This window comes from Suricata suricatta, chromosome 17 (assembly GCF_006229205.1).
Source record: "Suricata suricatta isolate VVHF042 chromosome 17, meerkat_22Aug2017_6uvM2_HiC, whole genome shotgun sequence".
In the NCBI taxonomy this organism is placed as follows: Eukaryota; Metazoa; Chordata; class Mammalia; order Carnivora; family Herpestidae; genus Suricata; species Suricata suricatta.
Genome location: NC_043716.1, coordinates 10,006,406 through 10,028,637, shown reverse-complemented (window position 1 = coordinate 10,028,637; position 22,232 = coordinate 10,006,406). Strand labels below are relative to the sequence as shown.

The window sequence follows — 22,232 nt, the reverse complement described above, 5'->3', positions numbered from 1 at the left end:
GGGTGCCATGCGCCAGGCCCGGGTCTCCACGTCTCAGTGCTTTTCACAGAGGAGCTCACTGCATTCCCACAAGTAGGAGGCAGGCACTCTGTCTCCATTCTGCAGAGGATTAGCCACCTCGGCCAAGGCCACATGCTGAGAAGTGGCAGGCAGGGCCCAGATCAAGCCCTCAGACCCGCTCTCCACGCTGGGCTGCATCTCGTGTGGAAAACCCTCTGCCCAGGTCAGGCGCACGTGTCAGGAATGGACGTGCTTCCCTGTGCGTAAATGCCAGAAAAGTGCACCCACGCATATCCACACGGAGTAGGCATTAAATGTTTTTTCTGGGTAGAATCACAAGAAAATGTCAACAGCTGTTTCCTCTGGGGAGAGGAATGGGGGCAGGATGAGAGGCGTGGCTCCCACTTCCTTTTATGCTGAACTGTTTAAAAATAGGCACGGGCATCATCACATTCCACCGGTAAATGTTCTGTGTGTGTCTTCCTGAGGAGGGAGCCATGGGGCCCCTGCCGCACCTTCCAGAACCAGCACACCCGCACCCTCCATATTCAGTTTTGTCGGCTGTGCCCAGAGCGCCTTGCAGCTGATCTGTCTACACTGAGACCATCCCAGGACCGTGTGTTGCATCCGATTGTCCTGTGCCTTTGGTCTGTCTGATTGCAACAGGTTTCCCTTTCTCCTGACCTCACTTAATACACTCGGACCCTGGGCCGGTGGTCCCTAGAGCCTTCCTTCACCGGGGTCCGTCCCTCTGCTGCGTGATGCGGTGTTTGGCTCCGTCCTCATCCTGTCGTTCTGTGAACTGGGAGCCAATTTTGCGTCTAGATTGGAATCCAATCCAAGATTTTGCCCAAACTGTCATAAGAGGTGGGTGATGTCATGTCACAGGCAGAGGGTACCCACAGCATGGTTGGGGGGGGAACTATGGTTTGTCCCTTTGTCGTGAGGTCACAGCCCCCTCCCCGCTTTTGCCCTGAACATGACCTGATTGTGGTACATGGTGCACTTTTCATCTTGTACTTCTTGTTTTCAGTTTTTTTAATGTTTTATTTACTTTGGGTGGCGGGGGCAGAGAGAGAGGGAGACACAGAATCTGAAGCAGGGTCCAGGCTCTGAGCTGTCAGCACGGAGCCCAACACGGGGCTTGAACCCCCGAACCCATGAGATTATGACTTGAACCGAAGTTGAATGCTTAACTCACTGAGCCACCAGGCACCCCTTCCCCCATCCCCCCCTTTTTTTTTTGGCTTTTCCAACCATGTATCTGTATTTTTTCTCTTTAATGTTATCTGGGGTGATCCGAACTTGTTTTTTCATAATGCATCTCATTTGACCTAAAGCAACCTTTCTTGCTCCTCCCTGTGAAGAGGTGAGAGGAAGGCCCTGGAGGGTCTTCTGTGGGGAACAGGTTTAGAAGTCTCAGCTCAGGCCAGGCTGCTGCGTGGGGGTGGCCAAGGTGTCATTGCCGATTCAGGAAGTGGCCCATGGAGCCACAAGAAGATGTCACCACATTGAGAAAGATCCAGTAAGCACTTGACTGCAGTTCAGCGATGAGGGAGGAACTTAGCTGGCCCGGGGCACTGGTCACTGGAGGCTGGAAGCTGGCCCTGGGCTCAGGATCTGTCTCCCAGGCCCTCCCTCAAAGGACCCTGGCACCAGTGCTATTCCCACAGAAGCCTGGGAAGGACCAGGGCACAGCGGGGTGCGAGGCCTCCGTGTGGTGGAGATGGGAGTGCCTGCCAGTCGGCCCCTAGGTGGTGTGGTGGCCTTGGGGCGGAGCGGAGTGCACAGGGCCCTGGGGTAAGGTGATTTTCAGGGGAGAGCCAGCCGGGTGTTGGGCGCTTCTGACCCTTCCCACGAGCCCCGCTGGTCTCCATTTCACAGAAGCCCAGGGAGGTCAGGCCATTTGCACATGGTCCCACTGCTAGTTAGTGGTGGGGACAGGATTTGAACCCCAGTTTCCGGGTCAGCCAACAGGCACGCTATAAATGGTGGCAGCGGTGCTCAGACTCCGATGGGGTCTTCTCAGGCCCCTGAGGCCTAGTGACCTTCCATTCTTCCCGGGTTGTCAGACGTGCCTTGTGTGCCCAGCATCAGCTGGGGACACATGGAGACCAGGCCGTCACCGTGTGTGAGGCTCACGCACTGGAGAGCGTTACCAGGAGTCATGCTGCTCACCACGCAGAGCTGCTTACTGTAAGGTCGTGTGTCCCACAGTGTCTTCCCTTTAATCAATGTGATTGCATAGAAGTCCTTTCTTGGAAAATAGTGAAATGGCCTGAGAAGTGATTTCCTGTTTTCCGATTACCTTGACTGCTTCAATTTCTTCTTTTAAAATTGCCTGAGGTTGGTCAGCCAAAGCTTCTTTGTTAGAAAATCTTCTAGTTTTTGCTTTAGGAGCACATTTGGGAACCCAGATCCTTCCTGAAGCCCGGGGTGTGGGCACCCACACTTGGCCCGGCGCCCCTGGAGCCGTGGGGTGGAGTGACTGCCAGAGACTCTCGTCTGTCTGCAGTGGGAGGTGTTTCTTGGTCTTCCTCTTGGCCTGTATTTTGAAAGAAAAGTTGGCTTTTGTAGGCTTCCTCTTCAGTCTTTCCCCTTGGCCTTCTCAGCCAATATAACGGGCCAGAAAGGGTAAAATTGAGGCGCAGCTACGTTTATAATTCTTGGTCTTAGCAAGCGAGGACTTTAAGCTTGTCCAGGTGGGATCCGGGAGAAGGGTGACGTCGTTGTGGCCCTGATGCCATCAGTCACTAGCCTACACGAACAGTTGCCATTCTTCCCTCCGGACGGTGGTGGGGTGAGAACACAGCCTCTCGGGCACTTGTTTTTTCTGAGTCCCTGGGAACTGTGGAGCCCCGGGGCCTCCGAGCAGGGCCAGGCCCAGGTGGTCGGAAGGGTCCTTTCAGGCCCATCTCACAAGCACATCTGTGTTCGCTGTCATGTGCCCGGGGACAAGAAGCCCTTTGTGGGGCTGAGCTGCTGTCACTAAGGCAAATGTCTCCGCTGGAATCCTCCCTCACAGCGGAGACCGCTGTGTGCCGCTCAGCTGATATTCGGGGCTGGTGGCTGTGAATTCTGCCATCTGCGGAACTGAGAGCCATACATCCGTTCGTGAAAACCACAGCATTTAGGGGAATACCCTTTGTCTTTAGTTTCCACATTGATGTGGTAAGCTATTTCCGTACGTGCTGGCCGTGCATCATCCCAGCAGTCAGTTATGGCAGACATTCAGGTGGGCATTTGCATTGGAGGCCAGTCTGGCCTTGCAGATGTGCCGAAAGGCTCGGAGGACAAGCGTGGCCTCGTTTCTTTTCTCGAAGGGCCCCGTTCAGGGCTCCATCCATCCCGTTCGTCCCCAGCCGAGCTGACTGGGGTGCTGTGGCAGGGCGGCCATGTGGCAGCATTCCCTGCCAGGACGGGGCTCATTTTTCAGAGCACTTAGCACTGTTTTGGGGTATGGGATGGGATATGGGTCTTCTTTATTGACTCCCTGTTGCCATCTGGTAGTGGATGGAGGATGTCGAGTGTGCTGGGTTTGTTATAAACAGAATTCGGTGAAGCAAGCCTCAGAGATGACCCGGAAAGAGGCTGGAACACGCAGCCTGAGTGGTGAAGGGTTGGGGGGCCGTGCACGCTCAGCTGAGTGGTCCTCCAGAGCCATTCCCCAAAACTGTGGCTTCTTTTGTATCCAGCAGTCTGGATGGTGACATCATCTTTGCTTCTGGAGTCTAAGGATGCCCAAGCCTGAGCACTGTTATTGGCATAGGTGAGATGTGGGGACAAAAGCATCACCATCAAAAATATCCTTGTGTTTGGCATATTATTAATGAGTCAAATGATCAAATGGATTTGATGTTCCATTTTACTACCATCTAGCTTTATTTTTAAAGGAAATACTTTGGAAGATGTAAATGTAATGTACTAGGCTGGGGTTCAACCTGAGTTTCTTTTTTCTTTCTTTTTTCTTTTTCTTCCTTTTTTTTTGCGGGGGGTTTCTTCCGGTTGATAGTAAATCATAGCAGACACGCTGTGCTTCACAACACAGAACTGTGCCAAGTGAACTCTTACCGCTGCACGTTTTGTGTTTTTAAAAAATTGTATGACAAAGCCTTGCCTTCCCAGCCGCCTGTCCCTGCACTACCCTGCCCTCTGCCCAGAGCCAGCCCCTTCAGCCTTGGCCTCGCTCTTCTGTGAAAATCTCTGTGACTCTGTGTCTAGCTCTCTTTCCCTGGCCAGAGCCGAGCCAACTAGCAACCTCATCTGTCAGGAATCATTCCTGACCTTTTACTTCCTCCCAAAGAGGCAGGTCCTAAGAAGCAAGTTTAGATTGGGGTTTTAGGCAGAAGCAGCATCGGGTGAGCGAGCCCTGGTGGTTGGATTTGCTGGAACGGAGAGAATGAAAGACAGAAGAAAACTGATACACAATTAGAGCATTTTCAAACAACTCCCCATCCGCCATGAGATCGAATTCTCCATCTGTCTGTCCATCCGTCCATCCATCTGTGCATGCTTCCTCGCCTCATGGTTCCAGTGGGAGTTTGTCAGCTGCTCTGCCAAACTGTGAGGATGGATGCAGTGGTGAGAAGACAGGCCTGGGCCCTCCTCAAGGAGCATACTTTCTGGCATAATCTACCAGACTGCATAATGAGGGGGGAGTGCGGTGGGGAGAGAGGGGGCTGCTGACCCCTGCCCCAGCGAGGAGGGCAGTCCCGGAGGACCGGGCCAGGGGAGCCAGCCGAGACCCAAGGAGTTGCTGGGTGCGCCGAGGGCGTGGCTCGCATGAAGGCCCAGAGGGAGGATGGAGTGTGGTTCCAGACCTTTCCAGCAGTGGGGCCTGGCTTTGAGGCCTTCAGAGACGCTATGGACCCTCTCCTGGGGTGGAGGCAGAGGTAGGCACATGCTCCCAAAGCTTTATGCCCTGTTTCTGGAGAACCCTACGCTCCCCGGTGCACGAACACCCTGATGGCCCCGCCTGGCAACTCTCCTTTCTTTCCTGGAGGCTCCTTGCATCCACCAGGAGTCCACAGCCATCCGAGTCCACACCTGTCCCTTCGGTGAGAGCCGTCTTCCCAAGAGCCGCTCTCAAGTGTTTACAGTAGCTAACTGCGGATAGCAAAAATGTGGCTTTCCCAAGTCAGCGCACCGTTTTACTTAGAAAACAAACTTTCAGGGTTGCCCAGAAACATGTGAGCTTCATTTCCCAAGGTCTTTACCACCATGAGATACAAAGTGAGATTCTTTAATGTTGTGGAGTCTCAGGTGAAGTTCTCAGTCCACAGATAGCCCTGTGCTTGTTTGAGTGACATTCTTTGAACCAGCTTTTCAAGAACAGTACTTTTGATCTTGTCAAAGCAAACAACTTAGATTCTCTCTTTGAAGGAGTGCAGACCGGAGGCAAAGACTGAGGTTTTCATCCTGGTGAGGCCTGACCATTGGGCTCGCACCTGAAGGCCTTTCCTTGACAGAGGCCACGTGGCTCCTGTAATTGAGACTCTGGGCTTGATGTGACTAGATTTTAACCTTGCAATAGTCAGGAACCTTTCCTGCGCAGCGCCCGTGTCGTCGGGCACAGCCCGACCCCATGGGTGTGAGGTGGGGAGCGGGTGTGGTTCGACCGGGTACCTGGTGAGCGTGAGCCTGCCCTCTGCCTGTGGTGACTCTGCCTTTCCCCTGCAGCCACCTCCCCGAGGGTGTCCTCCGAGCTGGAACAGGCCCGGCCCCAGACGAGCGGGGAAGAGGAGCTGCAGCTGCAGCTGGCCCTGGCCATGAGCAGGGAGGTAGCGGAGCAGGTGGGTGCCAGGCGGGGCGGGGCCTGTCGTGCGGTGGGGGCGGGGCCGGGCGCGGTGGGGGCGGGGCCGGGCGCGGCACCGAGCAGGCTTGGCACTCCGTGTTTCGATGTTCTGGGTGCATTTCCTGAGATGGGGCTTTGAGGGGCCACGGTCCCCAGTCAGGGAGGGGGCCTGTGCTGTTCCATGTAGGGAGCCTTTTGTGAGCGATGAGAAGCGCTCCCCAGAAACACTTCCCCACACACAGCAAGCGGCATGGTCCCCTCTGGGTATCCACAGCCCTTCAGTGAAAGGCCTGTGGGCGCGCAGCGGGGCTCAGTCCCCTGGGAGGGCGGTTTGGTGAGATGGATCCAGAGCTCTGAGCCCCGGAAAGGGGAGAAGGAAGAGCTGCAGGTAATAGAATGCTTATTGTGTTTAGATGACGGAAGTGTGTGTAGTTGTAATTGTTTTCAGTTCCTGTTTTTCTCTAATAATCATATGCGTTACTTTAACACGGAGAAGGAGGGAAAGGCATGGTGGAAATGACCTTTCAAAGCTGTGATCAGGGCTGTCCCTGCTGATCTTGGGTTAGGGAGGGTAGACTGAGTCAGGTAGTGCAAGGCTCCGTCTCACCCAGAACTGACGTGTAGGGACAGATACTAGGGACAATACCATGGGGGTGCAGTGGTGGCCGGCCCAGCCTGACTTGTGTTGCTGTAGCTGGAAACCCCAGGCCAGCAGTAGTGGATGACTTTGCTCGGCCTCTCTGTGCACAGCAGGACACACACCGCCATTAAGTCTGTCCCTGTGGGTGCCCGGCTCTGTCACTGACAGCCCAGGAAGAAGGTGCAGGAATACAGGGACAGATGGACCATTGGAGCCCATTTTAGTTAATAACTCATCTCTGTGATTTATCACATTTATAATAAACGAAGATAATGAATTTATTTTTATTTTATTATTATGTAAAAGCTAGGGCAACCCAGTCTTTTGCATAGGGTGACTTTGCCTTAAATAAATATGTTGGGGCGCCTGGGTGGCTCAGTCGGTTAAGCATCTGCCTTCAGCTCAGGTCATGAACTCACAGTTCATGAGTTCGAGCCCTGCATCGGGCTCTGTGCTGACAGCTCAGAGCCTGGAGCCTGGAGCCTGTTTGAGAGTCTGTGTCTCCCCGCTCTGTCTGCCCCTCTCTCTCTCATTCATTCTCTCTCTCTAACATTAAAAAAATAAACATTAAAATTTTTTAAATAAAACAATGAATGTAAATTAAATACAGGTGACCTTTGAGCAACACAGGTTTAGACTGTGTGGGTCCACTTGTGTAGATTCTTCTCAAGAAATACTGTAAATATATCACCTCTTTCTTATTTTCTTAATAACACTTTCTTTCCTCTAGCTGTATTATAGTAAGACACCATATGAAGCGTATACAGAATATGCATTAAGTGACTCTGTTCCAGTCAACAGTTGGCTATTAGTAGGTAAAATCTTTTTCTAAGTTTATTTATTTTGAAAGAGAGTCTGAGTAAAGTAGTTAAATTTTTGAGGAGTCATATTTATTTATTTATTTATTTATTTATTTATTTATTTAGTTTTGGTTTATTTTTGAGACAGAGACAGAGCACGAGTTGGGGAGGGGCAGAGAGAGAGGGAGACACAGAATGTGAAGCAGGCTCTAGGCTCTGAGCTGTCAGCACAGAACCCGATGCAGGGCTCGAACCCACAAACTGCGAGATCTTGACCTGAGTGAAGTCGGATGCTCAGCCAACTGAGCCACCCAGGCACCCTGAGGAGTCAGATTTATATGTGGATTTTTGTGCAGGGGCAGGGGCTGGAGCCCCGGATGCCCATGTTGTTGGAGGCCTAACTATATAATGAGTCGTTTCTGTTTGAAATCCTAGAAATAAACATGCAGCCATTTTCTGTAAGCATGCGCTGTGGGAGGTGCAGTGATAAGTGATTTTCATCTTCTTTTCTAATTCCTTTCTGGGCTGTCAGACTTTTATATTTTATATGGAGGCTTGTTGCTCTATAATTAAAAGCATAAGGCCATTTTCATTTTGAGACTGAGTGTCCCCTTTCCCAAAGCTGGCAGTGCCTGCACCTGTCTCCCTGGTGGGACCCCAAAACCAAGGTCGCCACACACGCTGGGTGGGGGTGGAGCCCTGTGGGCTGTACCTCTGGATGGACGCGTAGCCATGTTTTACACGTCGTTTCCCGGTCTCCTTTCCAAATACCGCGCACTACACTTTTGCGTTGCTTTGCTCTGTGCCATGATGTTAGTACAGTCTCAGTCAGCTCCGGGTCCCATTGTCCTCAACAGGAAGAGCGCCTCCGGCGGGGTGACGACCTCAGATTACAGATGGCCCTAGAAGAAAGCCGGAGAGACACAGTTAAAGTTCCAAAAAAGAAAGAGGTAAGTGCTTCTCGGGGAAGGTAAGGGTTCGCGGTCATTGGAGGGATGCCCCAAATCTAACGTGCCTTCTCCCCAAGGCCTGTTTTTTCTCTTCACTCAACAAACACTTCTCGTCAGGCCGTGCTGGGCACGAGTGAGCCTAGGATGTAAGAGATGCCCGCCCCAGCCCTCACTCCCGAGGCTCTTTGAGAATGGCCCCAAAGCAGACGAGCACGGCCTCTGTTAACCAGGGCTTCAGTTTCCTCCCCCCGCAAATGGGCACCATAGTAGCCAGGCGGTCCTGGCAACCCTTACATAGCCAAGCGTCAAGTGCTTTGGAACAAATTCCTGGCACGGGGTATGCCCTCGCTAGTGCCCATTTTCACTGCTGTCATCAGCCTTGCTCTACACCAGGCTGCCTGCTCAAAACCTGAGGTGACCACTGTCCAGTCAGAAGACACAGGGCCAGCGGTTCCACTGATCTCCCGTGTCACAGTGCCACAGGGTCCCTGGTGGCAGCTGGGGTGGGGTGGGGCATGGGCCCCAGGTGATGACTGGCAGCCCAGGACAGCATGGTGGGTCAGTGGGGACAGCATTCTGCAGGGAGGCTGCAGCCTGGGCAAAACCTGGGTCCTTCTGGGAAGCCCTGAGGACCTTTGCGAGTGGGCGGGGCATTTGGTGTGGGTGGAGCCTGGGCTGCACTGGGAAGTGGTTTTGTGAGGCGGTTGGCGGGATGGGCAGCTCAGTTTCCTCTTGCCCCCTCCCAGAGGGCTTCTCCTCCTAAGAGGCATGAACACTATTTATGGTTAACACGGGGATATTTGCTGTAACTGTGGCAAAGTAAAACCTGTCCCCTTCTCTTTGTCTCAAAAGCATGGCTCCCACCCACAGCAGACCACTCTGTTGGACTTAATGGACGCGCTCCCCAGCTCGGGGCATGCTGCCCAGAAAGCAGAGCCCTGGGGCCGGTCAGCCTCAGCCAACCAGACAAACCCCTGGGGCGGGCCGGCGGCCCCAGCCAGCACTTCAGACCCCTGGCCATCGTTCGGTAAATACCCGCCTCCGTGTCTCCCGTGCCCTCCTGCTGGATGTGTGAGGGGCAGTAGGGCAGAGCCCCTTGCTTTCTCCCCCATTCTGGGGGTGGGAGTGAGGCAGGCCTTTGGTGGTGAGTGTCCAGGCTTCTCCAGTCCCCAACTATCATGTCCATTAAAGACCTCCTGAGGACCGCAGCACAGGGCTCTCTTTCTGTTTTGAATGGTTTTCTGCTTTGGTAGAGGGAAAGCCGACTTCCCCTCTGCTTCCCGCATGAGTTAGAAGTGGCTGGTCCCCTTTCTGGGACATGTGTCAACCCTCTGAGCCTCAGCATTGCACCCAGCACCCCAGGTTAAGAAACCAGTATGTAGCTGGAAATTATGATGTGCTGACTGTGATTCTAATGAAAAGAGGATGCATATGTGTAATTCTTCCCATCTATTACATAAAGCAATAGTGAGTCAGTTTACTAGGCTAAGTGAATATTTTCAAGTTCTTTTTAATGCCAGCTGTAGGAGAATCTGTGGCCGGAGATGTGAAACATGAGTGTGGCACAATCGGTTTAATGTGGGTAGAAATCCTGGGCATCTGGGCATCCTGATCGCCGGGCACAGGGCTTGACCTGAAGCTGGGCTTGCAGCCTGGCCTGCTGCTCTGGGAGGCTCCGCCGGGTGCTCCGAGCCCGCCAGCCGTGGCTGATCTATCTGGGAACTTTCAGTGGTAGGTGTTGTGACAGCCTGCCTGTATCTCTTTGGGGGTCTCTTTTTCCCCTGTCTTATGTGTTCAGCTAGGTACCCTGAACATGTGCCAGGCTCTTTCCTGCTATCTGGGGACCTGGACACAAACAGGTAGTGGTCCTGCCTTCAAGGTCCTGAGCAGGTGTGGGCAAGTTGGGAACTCGGCACGGTAGCGGTGCTGGTGGGCTGGGCCTTGGTGGTGGGTCTTTAAGAGCATCCTGATGCAGGGAGTCTGGCAGGCCTGAGGCAGGTGTCTTGGAACCTGCAGGAATGTACCAGAGGGGGCCAGGCCATGAAGAGGCAAGGGTGTGCCTAGCAGAAGGCTTGGCTTGTGAGAGGCCGAGGGCGTGCAGTGGTTTAATGGGTGCAGGTTTAGTGGGGAGCAAGGGTGTGGGGTCGTGGACCTCAGGGCCTGGCAGCCTTGTCCGTCAGGCGATATCAGCCCCAGATGTCCTTTGGCCATATTGTTGGTCCCCTCATTCCCTTTTGCAGGAGCCCTCTGGGCCTTGGGGCAAACTGCAGGCCAAATGGCCTTCAGGGTCTCGGTCACTGAAAGCCAGGACCACGGTTCAGGAGCGCGGCAGTTCCCACGGTCTGTGGCCTGCGTGCTGTGCTCCCAGGGAGCCTGTGGGCTAAAATGTTGCTGAGCGTGCTCGGGAATGACGCAGGCAGCCCTCCTGGAAATGCCCACTCGGGCCCCTTCCAGACCCTGGCTTTGACTTTATTCTTAAATCTGGGAAATCGTTCCTCTGTCACGTGATTGCCACCTTGCGTTATGGCTGGGATGTTCTTCAGGAAAGACCATCAGTCCCTTTCAGAGTTGCATAAGAGATCCTTAAACAGAACGTTTTCTAGTGCCCAGAAAGGAAGCCCAGCACCCTGGGAGCTGGGTGCATCTAACAAGATTGAATTCTGCTGAGTGTGGCTGACGGGGAGAGGTTGGGGGTGGGGCCGGCGGAGGCGGGGGGTGAGTGGGCAGAAGACCTGCTTCTACTGTCTACTGTCTACTTTTTTTACTCTTTGACTTACTAGGGGTGTGTGTCACCAGGTCAGTAGAGACAGAATTTACGAATTTTCAGTGAACGAGTTTGCCCCTCCCTCCCTTCCTTTGGCTGCGGGACACCCAGCCCTGTGTCCTGGAGGTGCAGGTCTTGATCAAGCCAGGGACTTGACCTCACAGGGTGCTTTAAAGTGACAGTTGAGTAGTTCTTAGCCATTCACAGTGTCGGGCCACCATCACTACTCATTTCAGGACTCTTCCATTGCCCCAGAAAGAGACCCATTCCCATTAGGCAGTCACCCTCTGCGACCCCCTCTCCCCCCCTGCAACCACCAGTCTACACAGTCTGTCTCTGGATCTCCCTGTTCTGGATATTTCATACATGTGGTGGAATCAGACAGCGTGTGGCCATGGTGACTGCTTTCTTTCACTCAGCGTGATGTTGTCAGAGTTCATCCCTGTAGTAGCATGTGTCCTTCCTTTGTTCCTTTTTACGACTGACGGACATTCCATTTTAGAGCTCCACCATGTTGAGTGTGACCACTTAGCACTTGATGGACATTTGGGTCGTTGCCACTTTTTGGCTACTATGAATCGAATTTTCTAAAGAGAAGACGGAAACCCGAATCTTTGAAATCTGTTAATTTTCATTTTTGAGAGAGAGTGCAAGTGGGGGACAGGCAGAGAGAAGGGGACAGAGGGTCTGAAGCAGGTTCCACACTGCCGGCAGCGAGCCCGATGTGGGGCTTGAACTCAAAAATCACGAGATCACAAGCCGAGCTGAAGTTGGGCGCCGAATCGACTGAACCACCCAGGTGCCCTGAAATCTGTTAATTTTTAAATGCTGACAAGGAATTTTAAAAAGCAAGAACATGATTGGGGCTGATCAGATACATCTGCAAGCAGCCAGTGTGGTCTGCTGGCTGGCCATCTCTTGCCCCTTGCCCAACCCAGGGCCCTGTCCTTGGTTCTGACGCACTTGGCATTTTAACCAGTGACATGGGGAGAAAACAGGACACCAAAGCCCAGAGAGGCTCTTCACTCCTCGGGTGTCACACAGCCAGTTAGGGGCAGGTTCAGTGCGTATGGCACCTAGTGCTTTCCTGGAATCATTGTGCCATCTCGGGCTGCTGCAGAAGCCTTCTGGCTGTGCGTGCCCTGGAAGAGTCACCTCCGACTGTAGCGTGGAGAGATTACCAGTGTTGGAGTGTTAGCTTGTCTGCTTCCTGTTTTTTTTCGGGCACTTGTGTTTTTACAAGGCGAGGTCATACTGTACACGCAGCCTTATAAACCTGGAGAGGTGCCTCCGACAGCTCTGCGGCGGACGGCCTCACACCAGCTCCTTGGCGCGCTGGGGCATGGATGCGGCCCCTCCAGAACGGGACGTGGAGGCAGACTTGCCGATCAGTGTCCAGTAAAACCCACGAGGGTATGTTTTCTGGGCCACCCCATTGCCCGGAAACACGTTCATGAATTGGAAAGATGTAGAGAGTCCCTGCCCAAGTGCCGGTCGTTCCTCCCCCACTGCATGAAAGGGGCACTGTTTCCGGGCAAGCCCGGGTCCCCAGCTCTCTCCACACAGCAGCCCCGGGGGCAGCTTGGCCGAGCGGCCTGGGCAGGAAGTGCTGAGGGCGGAGAGGAGGGCGGCCGGGGCCCGCCAGGTCAGCGGAGCACTTCCTCTGCCCCAGACACACAAAGCAGCCACCTGGGATGAGAAGGGCAGACAGCCTGGTGATTCAGAGGCCTTGGCTGGCCCAGGCCCGCCTGCTGCCCGGGCGGGACAGAGGCCGCCTTCCGCCCCCGCGGCAGCAGGTGGTGCTGCTCGTCTCTCAGTGACCCTGCCACTCAGTTCTGTGACTTCACATGGACCACCCCCTGGCCTGCCCCTGTGCACATGAATATTCCTATGGGAGGCTTCGGAGGAGCCCGGCTGGGCGGGGAGGGCTCAGGGACACGTGCTCCCTATGAATGGGCCCACAGAGCGGGGGGGGGGGGGGGGGGGGGGGGGGGGGGGGGGGGGGGGGCGGAAGCTGCTTGATCTTTCTGCCCTGGGTTCCATCTTCCTTTGCTCTCATTCACTCGTGCTTTCAACAAGCATTTATTTATTGGGTTTGTGGCGTGGCCTGGGCCCCATCGAGGATGCAGAGGACAGAGCACAGAGGAGCCTTGCAGCGACTCTACTGTCCATTCATGGAGGCAGAAGATGGAGGGCTGGGGCCCAGGGGCCATGCTGTCAGCCGGCAAACGGGGGTGTGTGTGCCAGGCTAGCTTAGGTGGGCAGTCGGCACCCATGGGAAAGCAGAGGGCACGTTTTCTGTCCCCCAGGTGGGTGTGAGGAAGGTGAGGTGCCACAGCGTGTAGCCTCCTGGGACTCCAACAGCACCGTGTCCCGTATGCACCTAGATCCCCAAGCGCCACTTGCAGACTCGAAACCTAGGAGCTTGCCCGGGCTACGCGGCTTCTCCGTGGTCACCTGGGTGACCAGCTGGAGTCGGAATCGAGGGCGCCTTGCATCCTTCATCCAGCGCTCTCGGAGCTGAGAGCATGCTTTGTCTGTTTGCATGGCGGTGTGGGGACAGGAGACCTTCCTGGCCCCCGGGACTCGCGGACTTCCAGCATCGTGCGTGCTGGGTGTTAAGGTTCTTGGCTGTGCTGCTTCTGCACATTCTCAAGGGGAAAGCAGGGCCCGTGGGAAACAACTAGGGGTCCTGAGAGGCTCCTAGACAACATTAGGGTACAGTTGCACAACAGTGGGGGGCCCGGTGTGGCAGCCTTGTCTACGAGCCCAGCATGATGGGGCACAGTGCGGCGCCAGCTCACGGAGAAGACATCAGAATGCACGCGGTGTACACAGCTCCGTGTTGTAGCATCCGTGTGAAGAGCTCTTCCAGAGAGAATTTGGCTCTTTGTTTTCACTCTTACCGGCACTTTTATCAGTTTGAGGGACAGCCGGTGTGTTGAGACCCTCGTGGCCTGAGCTGAGGCCTGGGTGGAGGAGCAGACCCTGAGTTCACACTTGCACGACGGGTGAGCAGGTGCTGAGAGGCTCGCCCGTGTGAGGCCCCGGGCTGGACGGCTGGTGGAGGAGCACCCCAAGACCTGTCTCTGTGGGGGCAGCCTGGGTTCCCGTGAGTGGCCGCTCCTCACTTTTTACATTGTGTCCTGTCGTGTGCCTTGCAAACTCCTATGTATTCTTAGACACATGGCTCAGATGGCGTGTGTGGGAAGATGCAATCATCTGTCTGCAGGCCCCCTCCCCGCCCCTGTCCCCTGGTCACCGACCACCCGGGACCCCCACGCTGGTTGCCGTAGATGAATTGTTGTTTCTGTCTCAGAGGCAGGACCTGACCTGGGCCCGGTTAGCGCTGACTGCGAGTGCTCAGAGGGAGCGACGTGACTCCGAGGGCGCCTGTGTGTGGGAGGCAAGGCTGTCCCCTCCAGGCGTTTGTCCATTCAGGCCTGTGTGTCTGAGCTGGCCCTCAGATGGTGGCCTCTGCTCCTAGAAGGCTTGGCCAGGCACCCGAGTGCTCCAGGAGCTTGGCAGCTCTCACGCATCCTGGCTGCGCATTCTAGTCGCTTGCGGAGCTTCTGAGAATCCAGATGCCCAGGCCCTCCCGAGTCTGCATGCGCAGGGACGAGAAAGTGTTAGTGTCTTATATCCCTCAAGAGATTCCTAAGGACAGCCACAGCTGGAACCCACTTCTGATGGCCCTGAGCGGCCTGGTGAAGGAAGTCTTGCCTAGCTGGAGGGCGCTAGAGCCCAGAAACTGCCAAGTCCTTCCAGCCCTGGGGCTCTGTCGTTCCCTTGATCCTTCATGGCTTCCCTTCAGCCCTCAGTTAGTTGTTGCGCTTCTGTCGTGTGCGGGGCTCGGTTCTGAGCTGGGAGCAGTGGCAGCCTGGGCCAGGCAGACCGCCCACTGTTCTGTGGGGCACCTGCGGCCGGGGAGACACATGCTCACACAAGCAAGAGCAGGGGTGTGATCTTTGTGAGGGGCTCGGGGAGGGGGGCGCTCAGCGTGCCCGGCGGGGGGGAGGAGGTGATGTGGAGGCTGCAGGGTAGAGGTCGTGCCGTCTCAGCAAGCACCTCGCACCCCTGCCCACACACAGCCGTTCGGGGGCCAATTTGGTCAGGAAATCAGCTGGCAGGCAGCTTCGGCAGAGATGGTGGCCCCATCTTCACACCAGCTCGACACCACGGCTCAGAGGTTAGCGCCAAGACCCGGATCTTTGTGCGGCCCCACCCCGTGGGCCCTTCCCCTCACCCCTCTCCCCTCTGGCCTCAGAAGCACCAGGTCCTGCTGCCTTGGGGGCTACCTCATGTTCTCAGTCCACAGCCAAGGGACAGGGAGGATTTCTCTGTAGCTCCTCTACCTTGCAGGGCAGTGTGAGGGGGGCTTGGGACCAGGGGACTTTGCAGATTCACTCTCCCTGGCTGCCACAGCCAGGTCAGCCAGACTTGGACTGGAACTGGCAGTAACCGAGGGGGTGATTTTCCCAAGGAAGTCAGGGTTGACCTTCAGGAAAATGGGGCAGGGGTGCTAGAAAGTGGCCAGGGCGTCTCCTGATGGGGGCAAGAAGGAGGAACGGACAGCAGCTCTCACACGGCGCCCAGGGTGGTCAGGTGTGCAGGGCGGGAGCGCACCCCCTCAGTGCGTGTCCTCGTGGCGCAGGCAAGCCAGGGTGCAGGCCGATGCAGGGCCCTCCCGACGGGAGCTCGGCCGGTTCTCACACTCGCTGGTGAGCAAGGGGAGGCTGAGGAAGAGGTGTTGACATTCCTGCACTCACACGGAGCCAGTCTCTCCCTGACACTTCTACCATGTCGCTCCCTCTAGTCGAGGTGGAGGACGAGGCCCCGTGAGGTGCTGTGTTGGGGGCAGAGCAAGGACTCACCCCTACTTGGAGGCACAGAGGCTGCAGGCAGTTGTTTCCAGCTGGGACCAGTGTTTTACTGAGCACCCTGTCACGGTTGGCGGAAGCAGACCTGGGGACAGTGGATTCGGTCACAGGGAGGTGGCTCTGTGTGTGATTCGAGGGAGACCGGGAGGGAAAGGTCAGAGCAGCTTCTGGAGGCAGGCAGGTATTTCCGGAGCTTTCTGGTGGTGCCGGCTCCAGCCTGGAGCCATCCAGGAACCCGGCCGGAGTCACCTCAGTGGAGCATGAGATGCTCCCAGTGCTGTCATCACTTAAGAGATCCCAAGGGGTTCAGGAATTCGGGGCCAGGAGCTGGGGGTGCAAAGACCAGTGTGTGTATTTCATATCATTTCGCAGAACGAGGTAAGAACAGAAGAGAGTTTGAGCAGCACAATCCATAAGAGCCTGTGAGTTTGTTGTTCTCAGTGGCAGGAGCGCATGCATTATTTTCAGTCCCCTTCAGAATGCTTAACAAAGACTTGATCCCGTGCTAGGCCGGAAAAAAGGCCAGTCCCAGCACATTTCTGGAAACAGGGACCACCTTGAACACATGTTCTGACCACAGTATCCTCAACAACAAAAGGAAAACTGGAAAATCTCCATGTGCTTGACATTTGAAAAGCTCTTGAATTCTTGAGTCAAAGAAGAAAGTCTAATGAGAATCAGAAACATTTAAAACCAACCAGGAAGGTAAATATTTTTATTCCAGAACTTGTGGGGCAACTAAACAACAGTGAGAGGGAACCGGTATCTTTCTTGGTTTACAGAATTAGCATGACTCCGAAAGTGGAAGAAGTGAAGTAAGAATCAGGACAGAAATGAGTGGATTGGAAGACAGACACACAAGGACAGATGTCACTGATTGAAAATAAAACAGACAAATCTCCGGCAAGAGTAATTTTAAAAAACGAGGAGGGGCACCTGGGTGGCTCAGTCGGTTAAACATCTGGCTCTTGATTTTGGTTGAGGTCATGATCTCATGGTTCGTGGGACCGAGCCCCACGCTGGGCTCTATGCTGATGTCATGGAAGCTGCTTGGGATTGTCTGTCTCTGTCTCTGTCCCTCCCTCTTTTTCTGACCCTGCCTTGCTCAAGCTCACTCTCTTTAAAGAAATAAACTTATGGGGTGCCTGGGTGGCTCATTTGGTTAAGCATCTGACTTCGGCTCAGGTCATGATCTCACAGTTTGTGGGTTTGAACCCCGTGTCAGGCTCTGGGCTGACAGCTCAGAGCCTGGAGCTGCTTCAGATTCTGTGTCTCCCTCTCTGACCCTCCCCTGCCCATACCGTCTCTCTCTCTCTCTCTCTACCTCAAAAAATAAAAATTAAAAAAAATTATCTTAAAAAATTTTTAAATAAGGAGGAAAGGCACAGACAGTGTTAGGAGTATCAGGAATGTATAGAGGAATGTAACTACACACTGGCAAGGTGTCACGTGGAGTGAGAGGCTGTTTGGTCATCTCTGTGCTTTCAAATCTGAAAACCTAAAGTCAATAAAGTTAGAAAGAAAACTTGGCAGTGCTAACCAGAGAACAGCAGAAAATCCGTCAATAGGGATGGAGCTATCATCATTAAAGGCGTTGTTGAGTCAGGACTTAAACTCCTCCACACCCCACAGTCCACCGGAGGGCTATCCTGGCAGATTGTAACACTGCTCCGGAAACAATTGCACCTTTATACGAACTCTTGCAGAGGGTAGGAAAATAGGGAGTGTCCGGCTGTTTTATGAGACTAGCGTAACCTCAACATTAAAACCAGACAGGTGCAGTGTGGGAACAGAGCCATGAGGCCGCTCCCACTCAGGAACGCAGACACAAAAGGCATATAATTGCTAAACCAAAAGGAAGAATATAAAAATGATAGAGTGCATCATGAGAAACTTTGCTTGCAAGGCTCGAGTCCTTAGAAAACGTATTCATGTACGATATTACAGACGAGAAGGGAAACATCGTGGGATTGTCTTAACAGAGACAGAAACTGATAAAATTCATCAGCCATTCCCTGCAAAAGTCTTAGCAAGCTCGGAAAGATGAGGAGCTTCCATAGCCTGATTAAGGGCTTCTAGAAGGAAAGAAGTCTATAAATCGTAAATGCTACCATTTAATGTAAAACATTGAAAATTGGTCACATAAGAGCGAGACAAAGAGACGCTCGTGCTTTCTGTCGGTGCTGAAGGTCCTAGCCAGCACAGGGAGGCGGGACAAGGAAAGAAAAAGGATAAAGGAAAGAATTAGGCCATCGTCACTTGCAAGAGATGTGTACATAGAACATCAAAAACTTCCCAGGTAACTTTGTTAGAATTAAGAGGTATTGGAATTCTAAGAATAAATAATGAGAATTAAGACCTTAAGGGGCACCCAGGTGGCTCAGTAAAGTGTTCGACTCTTGATTTGGGTTCAGGTCATGATTTCACGGTTTGTGAGGTTGAGCCCCATGTTGGGCTCTGTACTGACAGTCTGGCGCCTGCTTGGAATTCCCTTATCTCTCTCTGTCTCCTTGTCTCTCTCTTTGCCCCTCTCTTGCTCATGCACATACACACACTGTCTCTCAAAGTAAATAAGGACTTTTTTAAATAACAAAAGACTATTAAAAGAGTTTAATAAGACTGCTAGCTATAAAAATCAGCATGCAAAATTAAGTTTTTTATGCATACAATAAACAAAAATTTTTAATTTTTTTTATTTTTATTTTTGAGAGAGAGAAGGAGCATGAGCAGGGGAGGGGCAGAGAGAGAAAGAAACACAGAATCCAAAGCAGGCTTCAAGCTCTGAGCTGTCAGCACAGAGCCTGACGTGGGACTCGAATTCATGAACCAGGAGATCATGACCTGAGCCAAAGTTGGCCGCTTAACTGACTGAGCCACCCCATGCACCTCAATAAAAATTAAATTTTAAAAATATACCAGTCCCTAGGGATAGATTTTATGAAATAGTTGTATAAATCCCTTATGAAAATAAAGGATAAAGTAAGAAAGATTAAATTTTACTGAACTACATTAAAGGACTGAAGTAAACATGGAGAGATGCCGTATGATTTTGGTTTTTCAAAGATTTGCTGTTAGAAATCATTATTAACTTTGATGATCTGAGATTCAGTGCAGTTTTTAGTGTAATGCTATCTGTGAGAATAATCCAGAAAGCACGGGGATGGAGACGAATGGGTCAGCGGACCAGAACGGAGGCACGAATCTGCAGTCTTGACTTCTGGTGGAGGAGGCTCCGTGTGCAGGTCGGTGGGCAAACCGTGGCTCCAGGATGAGCTGTTTGTGCAGGAAGACATGGCTGCCATCCGCATCGCACACCCTCTGCAAAAAGGGCTCACTGATGGAAGAAATATGTGAATGTACAAGGCCAACTGTAAACCTGTTAGATGTTGCTATAGGAGACCTTTGAGGGGCGCCTGGGGGACTCAGTCGGTTAAGCGTCTGACTTCAGCTCAGCCATGATCTCAAGGTTCCTGGATTTGAGCCCTGTGTTGGGCTCTGGCTTACAGCCCAGGGCCTGGGTCAGCACAGAGCCTGGAGCCTGCTTCAGATTCTGTGTCTCCCTCTCTCTCTGACCCTCCCCAGGTCATTCACTCATGCTCTCTCTCTCTCATTTTTGAAAAAATTTTAACAACTTTGAAAAAAAAGGAGAAGAAAGACCTTTGAGGTATAGGGAAGGTTTTCCTAGTTGTCACAAAAAGCACAAATTACAAAAGAAAATACTGATATTTCTCTCCCCGTTAAACTTAAGGACATCTCTGTTCATCCAAAGATACCTGAAGGAGAGTGAAAGGAAAAGCCACAGATTAGGAGATCATTTTTTTGTTTTTGTAATCTAAGTGAAGCGGTCAGTATTCAGAACGTGAGAAGAACCCTCAAATCAATAAGTGAAAGTTAAGCACCCTCAGAGGCAGGTGGAGAAAGACTGGGAAAGGCACTTTCTAAGAGCGGAATCACGGAAGACCCGGAAACAGATGTTAAGAGTCCCGGCCACCATGACCAGATTGGCTCCAGTGAGACAGTGAGCAGGAAGCCGTGGTGAGGTCAGGGGGCAGTTCCCAGAGCCCCGGGGCCCGCAGCCACCCAGCATAAAGCACGACCCCGTGGAGGCCGCCCTGGCGCCACTCGGCGGAGGGGAAGGAGCCACGACGGCCTCCATGTTCGAGTGCGTCCCGACGTGAGCACAAAGCAAAACGAAGCCTGTGCCTTCAGCGGACTAATCACTCGTGGCCCATCCCTCCCCACGGAGTGGAGTGTTGTAGGGCCGCAGAAAGGAACCTTTTTCCGCCGCACGTCAGCACAGGTGACATCTCCCAGATCAGATGTGGTGTGAACCAAGGGCCACAGACGATGGATGTGTCTGTCTACATAGAGGTGAGGAAGTGGCCGGCTGCTGGCTAGGCTGTGTGAAGGCACCTCTGCAGGTAGACGTGAGGGCGATTCGTGAGGACGGGGGCGAGGCCGCCGCTGCGGCGGGGAGGCCTTTCTCCCTGAAAGGCAGCGGTGGCCTTTAAACCTTGGCTGTGACTCTGGCCAGAAGAAAGATATGGGTGCTCGTTGCGTATCCGCGCCTGCACCGTATCTGCGTGTGACTCAGACGAACAGGATTGACCCCTTACATTAGGGGCACTCAGGTGTTTTCTCTTCACCCTTGTAAAAACCATTGTGACCCACTAAGTTGATTTGTCACTGATGGTTTGGCAACATTTTATTGCCTCAGCACATAGGCATTTGCTTTAAGGATTCCTTGTCACCTTGTACTCCTCTGTTTGATTCGCCCTCTGTCAAAAGCAGAAACCACTCAAAGCGGGTGGGGACAGGCCGCTGCCAGGGGCTGGGCTGGAGCAGCAGACGGGCGCGGCTCGTTCTGGGGAGGAAGCTGTGGACTCTGGGGAGATGGCCTTGAACTTAGCGCAGGGAGCTCCCCAAAAGAGCAGGTGTGGTAGGGACTTTGGGAAAGTTCTTTGCTGTCTTCTGTCTGGTCCCTTCCCAGCAGGCCGGGCCTAGCACACGCCCCGGGGTGGGAACCCCTGATGGCTGTGGGCCCTGGCCTCCAGCTCTGTCCAGCTTTGCTGGCATAGGACAGCACCCTTTGGGTGACTGCCTGTCTTGACACAGGGCCCGGTGTCCTGTCTGTTCTCTCCCCGGCTGCCCAGTACTTTCCGAGGATCTATCTGAGCCTGCCCTGCCGTTCCACAGGTGCCAAGCCGGCTGCCCCCGTCGATCCGTGGGGGGTGCCCACCGGAGCCAGCACACACTCCGTCTCCAAGAGCTCAGACCCGTGGGCAGTGCCGCAGCAGCAGGCCCCCGGTGCTGGGAAGACGGCCGACGCCTGGGCCGCAGCCTCGGCCACCAAGTCCGTTTCGGCCGCTGGTGAGATCCCACTCTGCCCAGGCTCTGAGAGCGTCTTTGGGGCCTGTGCCTTCCTCTCTCACGGCTCCGTGGCATGGGGCCTACTTGCACTTGCTACCCTGTCACTTGCAGCCTTGGTCCTCAGTTCTCCGATGCCACAAGCCCACTGGGAAGGGTGAGCTCACAGGCCTTCTGAGCCCCTGGGCCTCTGTCCAGAGGGAGCTTCCCGAGGGGGCCTGGGCAGGCTGCCCTCTGGGTGCTCCTTCCAGCAGCTTCCTACTGCTCTATCCAGGTCTCAAAACCTAGCACGGAAGTATCTGCACCCGCATTACTCTTCCTTCAGTTTGAGGTGGGGCGGGCAGGAGAAGTGGCAGGCACGTGCCCCACACCGTGTCCTCGGAGGCGCCGGCCCCCTCCCCGTCCCCACCAGACCCCCACGTGCCCCTGAGCCCCTCCTGCAGCCAGCAGACCCCTGGGTTGTAGGCTGGGCGGCTGAACCACGGGGCGTGTTGATGTGCCCATGGTCAGCGGCCTCTTGTGTTCACCCAGGGGCCTTTGATCTCTTCAGTAATCTGAATGGCACAATTAAAGACGACTTCTCTGAATTTGATAACCTCCGGACTTCGAACAAAACAGGTATGTGAAGATGGCAGTGGTTTCCACAACGCTCTGTGCGTCTGACCAGCCCAGTTATTGCAGAGCGATCGGCTTTCAAGTCCTTTCTGCTTCCTGCATTTCCTTTGTGTTTGGGTCTCGGGAGCTGTAAGTGGCCGATTGCAGGAGCTCACACGTTAGCAATGGAAAGTCGTGTGGCTGGGTTTTTCGTTCACCCCGTCCTGGTTTTGGGGCTATTTCCTATCTCATTCACCTTGAAGCCTCAGCCCCGCCCCCGAGTCCCTCAGCTGCCCGCACACCCCACCCCCATCCCCACCCACGGCCCAGCCGAATCTGCTGTTCCCATATACTTTCCTCCCAAGTCCCTGCTCCCCATGGCGCCCCCTTCCCGACAGCCTGAGCTCTGGGCCTGGACAGGGTGTCTGCCCAACTTCATCAGC

The 22,232-nt window shown here is 54.0% G+C and overlaps 1 protein-coding gene across 4 annotated transcripts in view; it reads left to right on the top strand.

Annotated features, from left to right (window-relative positions):
* The window catches only part of EPN2 (epsin 2), an 80,353-nt gene that overhangs the window by 52,182 nt on the left and 5,939 nt on the right, over positions 1 to 22,232 (top strand). For 3 of the 4 annotated variants that reach the window (XM_029929056.1, XM_029929054.1, XM_029929055.1), the window contains 5 exons: positions 5,680 to 5,792; positions 8,092 to 8,184; positions 9,037 to 9,211; positions 21,025 to 21,198; positions 21,727 to 21,813. In XM_029929056.1, the coding sequence (XP_029784916.1) occupies positions 5,680 to 5,792; positions 8,092 to 8,184; positions 9,037 to 9,211; positions 21,025 to 21,198; positions 21,727 to 21,813 (642 nt within the window). Of the gene's footprint in view, positions 1 to 3,659; positions 3,770 to 5,679; positions 5,793 to 8,091; positions 8,185 to 9,036; positions 9,212 to 21,024; positions 21,199 to 21,726; positions 21,814 to 22,232 lie in introns of those variants that run through there. The other variant, XM_029929057.1, reaches the window with a different exon arrangement.